The following is a 13398-nucleotide window of genomic DNA, read 5'->3' as shown; positions in this document are numbered from 1 at the left end:
ACCTCTCGATTATCACTTTCAATTATCATCTTAGTAAGTCCCTAACTCTTGAATCCACTGAAGAACTTTAAGAACGACTAGAGTCTCAGATTGTTTTATATCTCTGGCTCTCGCTGATATACCGTTGCCCTCACTAATATACGTGTGTGATCACGCAAAATAAGGGCAAAACCAACATAAGAAAATTTGGTACTAATAACAGCAGCAATGTCAAGTTTCAAAGCTGGGGATTTTGAGCTTCTCGCCAATTTTCTTGATCAAACTAAGTTTTTATCCAAATATGGATGTCATCTTTTGGCTCAGAAATTCGAGAAAAGTCGAAGATATTCCAAACGTGATCATTTTAAACTTATTGCATTTCATCAACAGGTGAGTAGCATTCTCTTCTTCATTATTGCATATAGGGCGTATTAACTAGCATATTCTCTTGTTCATTTTAAACTTGTTGCATATCAATCCTTTTATGTATTCCCTATCTTAGCTTTGACAGGAAGGATGTTGTGGCAGCATTTCCATATGAACTGTCGAACTTTATGGTGCGGTTGAATGTGCCACAATCTGAGTCAAGCCTTTTCAGAAATATGGGAAATTTGTTTTTGGTGCAAATGGTTGATTTATCCTTTTGAATTTCCTTATAAGTATAGCTTGTAGTAAACTCACCACATTTGGTAACAGTCCATCTTAGTTTATCTCCAGCTCCTTCGGTGAGAGTGATGGAAAGAATCTGTTTGGTTTGCTCTTGACTGAAAAAATCATTGTTATACTTTATTTTCCAAGAGTGAAACCTTTGATCAATCAACTCCTATACCTTCATATTTTGATTGACATTGTTATCATTCTAATTTAGGATATTAGCTTTAGTTTTTGGAACCCAATTGTGTTGAAAAACCTTTATTTCAGAGCTATCCCCCACTTCCCATTTATAATGTTTCTTTATAATCTCCACCCTTTTTGAATGCGCTGTCATATCCAGGTACTTTTTCTTATAAGAGAGTCAGTTTGAAGATCTTTATCTTTGAAGTATTATGCCCTTAGTAGTTCAACCCACATAACATTTTCTTCATTTATCATTCTCCAAGCTTGCTTTGTGAGAAGGGCTAGGTTGAAATTTTGTGTGTCTTTGAAAACCAATCCTCCAAATCTCTTTCATAAGAAGATATCTCTCTAAGGTTTATGGCAGAAACCACAATTATCCTTTTTGTTCTGGAAATAATTCCTTCGTATGTTGTTTTTTGTTCTAGAAATAATTCCTTCTTATGTTGTTTGAAAAGAAAGATACTAAGTACACCACCAAATTTTCCATTCGACAACCTGTGTGGACAAACCTAATATAATCACAATTAGGTCAAAGCAAAGACCCTTGAATAATCAATATGTTTAGACCAAAGGTATGTTAACCTGGTTATGTAGAAGAGTTCTTGGACGATCTCAAAAATCAGTATCCAATATCAACTTAGTCGTATCCGAATTAATAGGATCCAAATTCTAACAAGTATGAAACTTGCAATCTATATTTCAAGATGCGAATTCAACAAGAAAAGTATATTTTTTGATCTCAAATAATAAGGACTTAAACTATCTAGATCGATTACGTACTACTTAATCTATTCCTATTATAAAGATAATAAAACAATGTAATGCGGAAAATGAAAAGAAAAAAAAAGACACCAAAAGTTTTGTTTACGAGGAAAACTGCACCTGCAAAAAAAACTCGGGCCGGACCTCGTCCATCTTTAAACACCACACTATATTAATATGTTACAGACACTATCCTATTATTAGACTTCTGATTGGATGTATTATCTATTTAAGAAATTCAAATGGAGTCGTGTTCCTCACGCCTCTTGAACCTTGCAAGATTGTGCGCATTTAGTTCCCTTAGCGGACGTCCTTTACAACCTAAGAGTTGCTTCAACCTCAGTGAAGACTTTTTATACCAATATTCCTTTAACAAACAAGTATGTTTGATTTTTATTTTGATTTTCCAATCTAGGTTTGGAAATCTGTTTGCAGTATACAAAGTCCAACAAACCTCATGAATTCGAAACAATCACACCCAATTAGCTGAGAAACCTAGATAACTAACCACCTCTCAAGAACCTTCCATATAAATTAAATAAGAGTTTAGATATTTATCTTGAAGAATCACAAATTTTGAGATGAAGAGAACTTTATGATTTTACATATCTCATTTATGATCTGAGATCACCAAAAACCTCAAAGATCAATAAGAATAAGATCCGGATACACGAACTATTAGGTAAAATATAGTATGACCGGTGTTCACGAATCCCCAAATGAAGTTTTCAAAGTCGTAACCTAATTATGTTTCACAGAGGAAACCTAGGTTACAGAGGACGACTCTAGCTTAACAACTAGGACACATGAGTGCTACAGATTCAGAAATCTATTGCAACTGTCTCTCTATTTGTAGTTTTGTATGGCTCCATGTAGCTTTAAGTTCAATATTCAAGCAAATACTTTCTCAGTTTGAACGAAATTCTTATTAGGAATGCATGTAATCATGCGAGATATCTTCCTTGAAATTACATAGAAAAATATGCATTATGGTCTAGGGTTTCGAAACCATGCGTAAAGATGGTTTTTAGTGGCTCAATATCCATTGAACTTAACAAGCGTTAGCGGTGTTCAATAACACTCAAGAATGGTCAACGATCCACAATCCAATGTGATTTTTTTTATAAAATTGTCTTAGAAGTGTCTATGAAAATTATAGCAAAAGCGAATATAGTCATTAGAGTATAGTTCATGACCTTATGCTAATACTAGAACTAGGCAGGTTTGCAAATCAGGTTTGTAAACCTCTGACAGTTGGCTAAGTTACGGTACAGTGGTTTGCACACCTTGGCAGTTCGCGAAAGTTAGTTGGTAGTAGTTTGCAAACCGGGTTTATGAACCTACCTAATTCCCAAACTCAGATGTACATGGTTTGCAAACCGGGTTTGCAAACCTATAGTCTGCGAAATTCATATTGTTTATCTTTGCAGTTGGGTTTCATCTGGATTCATTTGCTTCATATGTAGCTGCTTCTTAACTGAACTATCTGATGAAGTGGACACTAGACTTATCCGGGTTTATGAGCTGACCAGAAACAAAAGAGAATTTTTGAAAAATACTAATTAAGTCCTGAATTACTTTACCATATGCTTTAGTGAACAATATGCAGTCGTCTGCGAAGAACAAGTATGTGATTTCAGGTCCATGCCCGGCTGGTTGAACATGTACAATAAGTTTTTACTGAGCCGCATTAGTAAAAAGCCTACTAAAACCTTCTATTCCAATGATAAATAAATACAGAAAGATGGAATCACCTTGTCGCAAACCTTTCGTGGGAGCAAAAGAATCTGGAATAAACCCATTCAACATTGGAGAGATGTTAGAAGAACTTATACATTTAAGAATCAAACTGTACCTTTTGAAGAAAATCCAAGCTTGATCATAACTTGTTCAAGATAACACCCATCAAGAACTAGTAGTTCTAGAAAAGAAGGCTGAGTAAACTCCTTATCTACTTGGAGCCTCTAGCTCGAGGGCTTCCAGGCTCATCAACTTGATTTGAAGTGAAAAATACTATAACCCCCTTATTATATGGGTTCAATATATAGAAGCCCCACAAAATGGATCATACATTGTCAACTCCATACTTTTAGAACATTATATTACTAGGCCCAAAATATCAAATTTGCTTCAGATTTGGCCCATAATTAATTATTACGAATTTTAATAATAACAACACTACCCTTTAGTATTTATACAATAGGAATATCAAAAGATATTTTCATTCTTCTATCTCATTTTCTCTCTCCGTCTAAAACCAGAGCTGCTATCACGGATTCATTTTCTGGGGTTTTATCCATTCGTTTGTACGAGATCTAATTATTCTGATTTGATATTCATTGATTAGCAAGCAAATCAATCTGTGATCAGAAAGAATCAATTATGCATACAAATTTCCATCCGCTCCTTCTATACCTCTGTAATTTCATAGATCAATTGCATCTGATTGAGAGACAGATCATATGGAAGACGAAGAAGATTTGTTTGATATGAAATAAGATCAACTACATCTGAAGGTTTATCAACAAAATCAAATCGACCTGCAGGTAAGTTTCATTTATCATCATCTAATTGAAGTTACCTTGAAATTATGAATTTCAACTGATTTTTCTTTATGAACTCATGATCAGAGTTCATATCTCTTATAGTCTAATTTTTATCTTGTTGTTTAAGATGAAAATCTTAAAAACATATACAATTTCTTTTTTCTAGGTTTCGTTAATTGAAATCAATCGATCACTTTATCTTAAATCTTGATTGAAAATCGGTTTTCAGATTAGAAATCAACGAATCATCATCTCTATTACCCATCTATTTGTTACGAGCTTCGTATACTTTGACTAAATTGCTTAATTTTGTGTAGTTTACTTCTGATTCTATGTAATTTGTTGTATCTCTGTGAACGAAATTGAATTTGTTACACTAGTACTATTTATTGGAAATTAGTGGTGGTGAGTATTAAATTTTGAGCTAAACAAATTGGAGCTTATTGATGAAATTTACAGAAGAAAGGATTGGAGATATGGTGGTGACTGGGATGTAAATGCACAGGCTAGCAGTGGATGTGAATGTCTATAATTTGTTGTTATTTTAGGTTCGATTTGTTGTTTTTTGTATTTCAATTTGATTTTATAAGGTTGATTAACAGTGGTGGTGATATTTTTGACAGGGAGGTTGAATAATAAGTGGCTAGAATTGAAGGAGAATATGAGAAGAAAGAGGATGAACCATATTTAGTTTCTGGTGCTGGTGTTGGTGGTCGTCACAGGTAATTAACTTCTATCTAGAACTGAATCATGTATCTAATATGGAGTTTGTGTTTCAGTTTTTATTATCAGTTTATGTTCTCAACAGAAATCCATTAGTGATGACGACTTTGTTGATTCACAATGAATACTAGTTGAATAGAACAACAAATAATCTCATCAATATCTATGGTTATAATTGTAACCTCCCAAATTAAAAGTTGTTAAGTTGTTAAGGTTTACTTAAATTGTTTAAATCATGTGGTTTGAGCGTATCATATTGAAATTGTATAAACTTTATGGTTTGAGTTTACTGTTCTTTTGTTCAGAAGTTGATGAATATTTTAATGTGACTGAGTTTCTCATTTTGATGATGATGTATAACATGTGTAACTTTCGTCTACACATCCAAACTGCATGTGTAACTTGCGTCTACACATACAATTAGCCTGTGTAACTTTCCTTTACACATCCACTATATATTCCAACTTTTAATTGAAGTGAACCTTAACAAATTTTAATTTTGGATAATTACTGGTTACATTGATGTGTATTTTCTAGTTACACATGTTTTGAATATGTTTGAATACCTCTATGTAGATTTACTGCGAATGCATGTTGTTGTTTACTTGTCGAAATACAAATATATGAGTTCAATTAAATTATGCTAATACGATTGAGTTGTGTCAACTAGGGAAGGAAGTTGCAGTCTTTGGTTGTAGAAACCCTGAAGAGATCTCATGGGCTATGACTGGATCTGGATACTTTGTTGAGCCAATTGGAGTGTTCACTAACAAGTACAAATTTGCTGCTCATTTCAAGGTTTGATATTATCCCATACTTTTTATTTTCAAACCCAAGTTCCTATTGAGAAATGAACTCTTAGTTATATTAGTCAGTTGCATGTGTAACTGAAGTATATAATCTTGTAGGAATTGGTTTCTTTGAGAAATGATGTGTTGATATGCATGTGTAACTCCTATTTACACATGCTAGATGCATGTGTAACTCTTAATTACACTAGTTAGATGCATGTGTCACTTCTAATTATACTTTTTCATATGCATGTGTAACTCGTGGTTACACAAGCTAAAACGAAAAAATCTTGCAATTATTTATTTTACAGTACTATGATTCAACTTATTATATGATGCTCGCAGTCCTCTTACTGTAATATATGATGTACTATGATTCAAATTATTTTCTTACTATGAAACTGACTGACTGGTAAACTGGCATTGTAGATGGTCAATCTGATAGCATCATTGCGGACATTGAGAAAAGGGTTCGCTTATTTATTGAGAAGGTATATCCTATAACCCATAAATTCATCTTTATTACAGTGCTGAAGTTCTTTTGTGTATATTCTTATGTTTATATGAACTTTATAAGATATTGTGTTCCCTTTTCGTCTTTTATGAGCTGTACGCATTGGATATAGCGATATAAGGTGATTCCTTCCAGTATATCTAGATGAATGGATATTGTGCTCTAGGCATTTGATTTGTTCTGCTAGTATATTTTTCACAATAGGTACATAAGAAAAATTATGAATACATGACACATTTGGCAAAATTAACTTTATCCATGTTTTTCATACTCAGTTACCCTTTCTTAGTGTATTTTGCTTTTGATTGATCCAAAAACTGTGACACTATGCTTTAGGTAACTTAAGCTTGCAAGTTCATGATAAATGACATATTCCATATGCATGTGTAACTTCTAGTTACACTAGTCATATGCATGTGTAATTGAAAGTTGCACAAGCCAGATGCATGTGTATCTCCTAGTTACACATGCTATATGCATGTGTAACTCTCAGTTACACAAGTCAGCTGGTGTGTAACTGCTGAGTACACGTCATATTTTATTAAAAGATGCATGTGTAACTCCCAGTTACACTACACAGAGTATGTGTAACTCCTAACTACACTTGCTTAGATAAGTCATTAAGTATGTTTTTATGATATTTGTTATTCATCTTGTAATTGTTTTATACTTTTGCTTATATGGATTTTTTCATCCAACCTAACTCGTGGATTTTTATTTTGTTGCAGATACGTAAGCATTTTGGAATTTCGTTTTACGTGTACTCAGCAGTTTATTGTTCAAATACTGAATATAGGTAGATGAAATTTTCGTTTTACGTATTTCGTGTTTTAGCCCGTTTATTGTGTTCAATAATAATTGATAAATAGAGAAATTTTTGTAGATGAAATTATTGTTCAAATACTGAATATAGGTGTGTAACTTCTAGATACACATTTATTATGGATGTGTAACTTCAAAATACACATGCCATATGCCCATGTTAATTGTTTCATGACGTATGAATGTGTAACTTTTGCGTACACATGCCATACAGATGTGTAACTTCTCGTTACATATGCCATACGAATGTGTAACTTCTAGTTACACATTCCATATGGATGTGTTGGGAGGTTGTGGTGGTGGGAGGCGGTGGGCGGTGGCGGTTGGTGGTTGGAGGTGGTGGTGGTGGTCGAAGGTGGCTGGCGGTGGTGGTCGGATGTGGTTTGGCTGGCGGTGGTGGACGGAGGTGGTTGGCGGTGGTGGTTTGACTGGCGGTGGTGATCAGAGGTGGTTGGCGGTGGCTGTGGTGGTCGAAGGTGGTTGGAACATCATAACATAATATTTTAATAATTGTGCCTAAATTTAAATTTTATTTAATTATGGGCTTCGCAAGATGCATAAGGGTATCAAGATCTTTTAGTATTTCGGGGCCTAAATTAAACTTCTTTTAATTAAGGGCCTCATATTATGGGTTACCCGTGGGTGGGGCTTGAGCCTAAGTTTCCCCTTGATGAACCGTTGGGTTTTGGAACCCATGGATTGTAAGTGGGACCTACTAAATTCCATAGTCAAGATTAGGGCTGCACAACGGGTAGGGTGGATAGGATATGACCTATATCCGCCACCCTACCCGTTTACTGGCGGTTAAGAATATCTTTACCCGCCACCCTACCCGCCAAATAATGGATAGGGTAGGATACGGTTAAAAAACTGGCGGATAGGGTAGGGTTGTCGGGTATGAGTAGGGTATGTGCACTTCTAGGTAGGGTGGGTAGGATATGGCCTATACCCGCCACCCTACCCGTTTACTGACGGTTAAGAAAATCTTTACCCGCCACCCTACCCGCCAAATAATGAATAGGGTAGGATACGGTTAAAAAACTGGCGGGTAGGATAGGGTTGGCGGGTATGGGTAGGGTATGTGCACCCCTAGTCAAGATTTACACGGAAGATATTAGACAACGAAATGTGCAAAATCTCCCGCTTGATCATCATCGTTACACGTTGAACTGCAGTCTCAAGGAGGAAGAAACTTGAGAACTCTCTCACTCCAACAAGAAAAATCTAAGAAAAAGTTCGAACTCAAATAAATCTTTTAAGTATCACATTTTCTATCTTAGTCTTTCTTAAATTTCTGATATTTGGTTGTTATTTCAGATGAGTTTGGTTCTTAGTGGTTGTCTGAATCTCAATTCATCCAGAATCTCGAGCAATAAATTTCAGAAAAGAAAAATATCTGGTAATTAAACTCTCAATCTTTTATATACTCGGATTTTCTAAATGTTTTATATTCAATTCTGCTTACATGATTGAATTCCTTAATTAGGGCAATGTAAAACAACGACCAAGATGCTCGTCAGAGCTTCCGTAGATGATGATGATACTGGACGAGCTATTGTCACATCCGACATCAGTGGAAGTAGTAGCTTGCATGTCAATGCTTTGGTCACTGCTGTTGCAGGTTTGTCAAAGTCATCCTTCATTTTTTTTTGTATAATCATTTATTCTTTCCCCAATTACAGGTTTTGGTAGAATTTTTCTTCATAGGTTCTCCTAACGTTACTGTTTAGTACTAGAAATTCTCTTTAGATTGGAGTTGGGGATACTATGAACTTGCTATGTTGTAGCTTCTATTTGCACATTTGCCACCGGATGTGTTTCTTTTTGGTTTTCCTTTAATAGTTTCTGCTATTTTATTTCAATGTAACCTTAATACTCTTCATTTTCTGCAATGATTTCAGCTGCAAATTTGTTTGCAATAGATCCAGCAACGGCTTTGACTCTGAAAGACTTATGGTAAAAACCTTTGCACTCATGTTGGTTAAGATTTTTTTATGTTGTGCGCTTGGGGGTTCAATATGCGAACTATGTCAATGTCAAAAGAATAGGCGTATCAAACATATTTCTCGCTAATGATAATATGGAAACCTATCTTGCAATAGAAAACTTAATGGATTTATCTTACTCGCTTAATCCCAGTTTCCATATGTATCTGGATTTGTGGCAATGTAAGTTTTTGTACACTTACCTCATCCGTTCAGTTCGGCGGCAGATCTAGCTTGGCAATATGAGTATTCAGTGTCCCGGTGCAAACTTCTAAGCCAGGGCAGAATAAGTTACTAGTTCGTCATACCTAATAAAACAAGTGGCATAAATGCTAAAATCTTTTTTGGGGAAGAGATGGCCTTGTAGCATGTACCAGTACTTAATATTGCCGTTCATGCCAAACAGTGTTTCTGACCTGCTTACAGTTTTTAGTTGCAGAAGTTACCTGTGTGATCTCATTATCTGTGCTTGTTTTCGTACTAGTCAGGAAGGAGCATCATACATCCCTCCTTTGGCAGAGTTAGGCTTCGGGGATTGGTTTGGAGGCGTATTATTTTCAGCTGGGCAAAACGCTAATGAAGCAGTTCAGGACCAGTTGGCAGCTCTGAGTTTTACTAGGTTTTGAGCTGCTTACTTAATTTTGATTCAGCTTTATTCAGCATTTTTTGTGTCTGTCCTTGACAAGTTCTTCTTTGTTTCAGTTTAGCAGTTATTTTTGGGGCAGGGCTTGTAACTAGCTTATCCCCTTGTACACTTAGTGTCCTTCCACTGACTCTTGGTTACATTGGTGAGCAAGAACATCGTTTAACTCTTGGCATCAACTTTTTATATATTTTGGTACTCCTCTGGTGATTGCATAAGTTTTCATGTTTGGTGCTGATCGGCACTTGTTTGGGCAATCAGGGGCTTTTGGATCCGGGAAAAGCAGAGGGCAGGTAATGATGCTTGCAAAATGAGCTCTCGTTGTTTTTCAGTTCCCCGGTTTCTCTTGCATTGTTTGAAATTTGAGCTATACTTTCTTTTCTTTTTTTAAATTTTTTCTCAGTCTTTCTTTTCTGGTTAGGTTGTGGGGGATTCAGTTGCTTTCTCATTGGGACTAGCAACAACATTAGCAATTCTAGGTGTGGCTGCCTCTGTTGCTGGGAAGGCTTACGGACAAGTAGGGCAGGGGCTACCGGTGTTTGCTTCTGGCTTGGCTGTGGTTATGGGTTTAAATCTGTTGGAGGTAACTTATCAGAATATCAAACTTGATGCCACGGCTGGGTGTTCGTGTTATTTATGTAGAAACTGTGGTTAAGGAAGAACATGGCCATATGTGGGTTTTCTGGGTATAACATGAAAAAAAACTAATACACTATGGGATGAGACACCTTTTCCAGTGAACAAACTAATCTACAAACAATAAATCATGAAACCTTATTAATACTTTGATTTCTTTATATTTGGTTTCCCTGTCTGCAAATGTTTGGTGTAAGTGGCGGAGCCAACCCATGGCAAGGGTAGGCAGTTGCCTACCCTGTCGGGCTGGTTCCTAAGCCTGTCTTTGCCTATCCAAAGTCATTTTTTCCGAATCCCAAGCCTATTTTTTTGCCTTTTGCCTACCCTCAACTATTTTTGCCTCCCCACAGACAAATTTCTGGCTCCGCGCTGTTCATAGTTGGATTAGACACTACTAACTAATACAATGTTTAAAAATTTGCTCAAGGTGCGCAAATGGAGGTGTCCCTTATGCAAGGTGTCTAACTGTTGTATGAAAGTTGTAGGCACACATGTGCTTTTGTCAGTTTGAAATCTCGTGTTCTATCCTATGGGAGAAGAAAAGTTTGAATTCTAGAAGAAACCTTTGAAGCATCCCCTACCCCTTATCTATAGAATCATGTTGTGCCAAATAAAAACATTCTTAAAGATTGAAAAATGTTTTTTTTTCCTTTTTTTCTTTTTTCTTTTTTGAAATAAAGATTGAAAAATGTTGAAAGATCCATTTGTGACTTTTAGTGAATTTGGGAATTGTTAGAGGATATGCTTTCCCCCAGGCAAGACTTAATTGAACCGAGTGAGATTTTCAATCTGCTGTTCCGAAGGCTTTTCCTACAACTTCCCTTCTACCAGTTTGTCTTAGTTGTCTATACATGAAGAAGTTAAGAGGATCGAATTTTCTCGTCAAAATGTTATCACGTTTAAGCCACCAGTCTCGAATAATTGCATGTATAACTTTTAACAGTTGCTAAATCAGGTAATATACTAGTGTCTATGACATTTCCCATGCTATCGCCATCTTTCTGATCCTTTGAGGAATGTCTATTTATGTATGTCAAGATATGACCTTGTTCTTACTATCATACTAATCTTTTATTTACTTTCATATAGGTTATTGAGTTGCGACTCCCCTCATTTTTCGACAACTTTGACCCACGTGCTGCGGCTGCTAATTTCCCTTCAAGTATCTGTCTTAGCCCACTTTCAACACTTTCTCGAGTATAATCAGTTAAGCGAAAGCTGGCTGTTAGCACTTTGTTCTCAACCTGTAATACCCTGAATTCCTGAAAAACTTGATTTTTTAGGTGTACAAGCATATTTGGCTGGACTTACATTTGCGCTGGCTGCCTCACCTTGCAGTACACCTGTGCTAGCCACTCTGCTTGGATACGTAGCAACATCCAAGGTATTTGCTGCAATTTTATTACGTGAATTCCTTGCTATCTTTAGGTCACAGCAATTAAATAAATCTAGGATATGGTTATTCAACTGGATTCATCCGTAATTGAAACCCACCAGATTGTTTCATATTTACTTTTATCAAAAGGAATGATGAGGGGACTGATTACATTTTGTTCACACGATATTTTAGCATCATTTGACCAGCATTAGTAGTAGTATGTGTTGGTCTAGAATTTGCTTTGAGATTTCCTTGGGGCCACTTCTCCAGCATAATAGTGATTGTGGTTTATTATGTAACAGGACCCTATTATAGGAGGTACCTTGCTGCTGACATACACTACCGGCTATGTGGCTCCACTTCTTCTTGCTGCTTCTTTTGCGGGTGCATTGCAGGTATAGTTTTGCTCAACTTTGTTAAACCAAAAAGAACTATCTGAGAGAACTTAGTGATATCATTATCTGGATATCGTCATTTACTTTACTTGGATGATTTTTTCTTTCTTTCTTCACTATCTAATCAAAGCAACAAGGATAATTTAAATCAATTCATTGAAATGCATGTCTTGTTTGATGTGCAGAGCTTGTTGTCATTTCGTAAATTCTCGGCATGGATTAACCCTACAAGGTAATTCTTAGTTAAATTGTGTTTTGGATGATTTCACACCTAACTTTATTACTGCTTTGAGCTTTCCATTCAAAATTCAAGTGTTTGCTTGGTTCCACGGTTAACATTAAACATGGGTCACAGACTCACAGGAGGCACATCGTGTGATTGGTGGGTATTTTATTCATTACTGATGATAAAAACCAAAACCAATTCCGTACCAGTTGTGCCCATTCAGTTACCAGGAAAAAGATGTATTCCTTATCCATCACCTCTATGGCGCCTTGACCTTGACCATTATATTTATGACTCCAGTTTTCTTGATCCACTGCTTTTTTTTTTAGTCTGATTTTGCTAACCCACTTATGCATATACACCATGTTATTAGTGAAAACGACTGGGAAACCAAAATTGTCCATAAACTGGCAGTTGTTTTTTCTCCACACATATGGTAGGAAAAATTTAGATCCTTAAATAATGGTGGCTTTTTGAAGTTGATGGTAGTCTAACACGCTTTAAGCTAACTGTTTTGCAGTGGTGCACTCCTGTTGGGAGGAGGCATTTACACTTTCTTGGATAGGCTCTTCCCTGTCACAATGGCAATGTAGGGATCAAGTTTTTGTGAAAAGCTAAGATGCAAGTCCAAAGGAAAAAACATGTCCAAGCTGTTCTATATTTGTATTGTTTTACACTCGATCTTTTATAAAATGTGAAAAGACAAAGCTTGTTACGCATACAGTGACATGTTTAACTATCTTGTTGTATACCATGTATATATGCAAATAGAAGCTTCCTCATTCTGTTCTTGGATGACATCACAAGTTATAGTTAAAGCCCGGTTAAGACTTTTCTTTTTTCCTTTGTATATTTTTTATGCTAAGAGTCCAGATGACATTCATTATTAGGGTTCGACCTGATGCTTTCGAAAGAATATAAAGGACAAGGTCAAGACTACAACTATTCTTATGACCATCACTGTTGACACTTGATTAGTCACCCTCCAAATAAGATCACCACCACAAAGGGTGGCTGAAGCTGATGGACAAAAATTTCTCGAAATTCTTGTTACCATTCGATGAGGAAAAGAAGAACCAAGTGGTGGTGGGATTTTATCAATAGTAGTAATTATCTTTCTCCATTACTTAGTTCCCAATGTAAAGACCATGCAAACAAACT

The 13398-nt window shown here is 36.0% G+C and overlaps 1 protein-coding gene across 1 annotated transcript; it reads left to right on the top strand.

Annotated features, from left to right (window-relative positions):
* The first annotated feature begins 8086 nt into the window (after positions 1-8086).
* LOC113348670 (cytochrome c-type biogenesis ccda-like chloroplastic protein) lies at positions 8087-13077 on the top strand. Its single transcript, XM_026592515.1, has 13 exons — positions 8087-8208; positions 8292-8373; positions 8461-8595; positions 8876-8930; positions 9444-9578; positions 9662-9747; positions 9864-9895; positions 10024-10185; positions 11328-11400; positions 11522-11622; positions 11919-12011; positions 12197-12243; positions 12758-13077. The coding sequence occupies exons 2-13, from the start codon at positions 8292-8294 to the stop codon at positions 12828-12830; spliced, it is 1074 nt and encodes a 357-aa protein (XP_026448300.1). The 5' UTR covers positions 8087-8208; the 3' UTR covers positions 12831-13077.
* Positions 13078-13398: the final 321 nt, after the last annotated feature.

This window comes from Papaver somniferum, chromosome 2 (assembly GCF_003573695.1).
Source record: "Papaver somniferum cultivar HN1 chromosome 2, ASM357369v1, whole genome shotgun sequence".
Taxonomy (NCBI): domain Eukaryota; kingdom Viridiplantae; phylum Streptophyta; class Magnoliopsida; order Ranunculales; family Papaveraceae; genus Papaver; species Papaver somniferum.
This window is presented reverse-complemented; position numbering and strand designations above follow the sequence as displayed.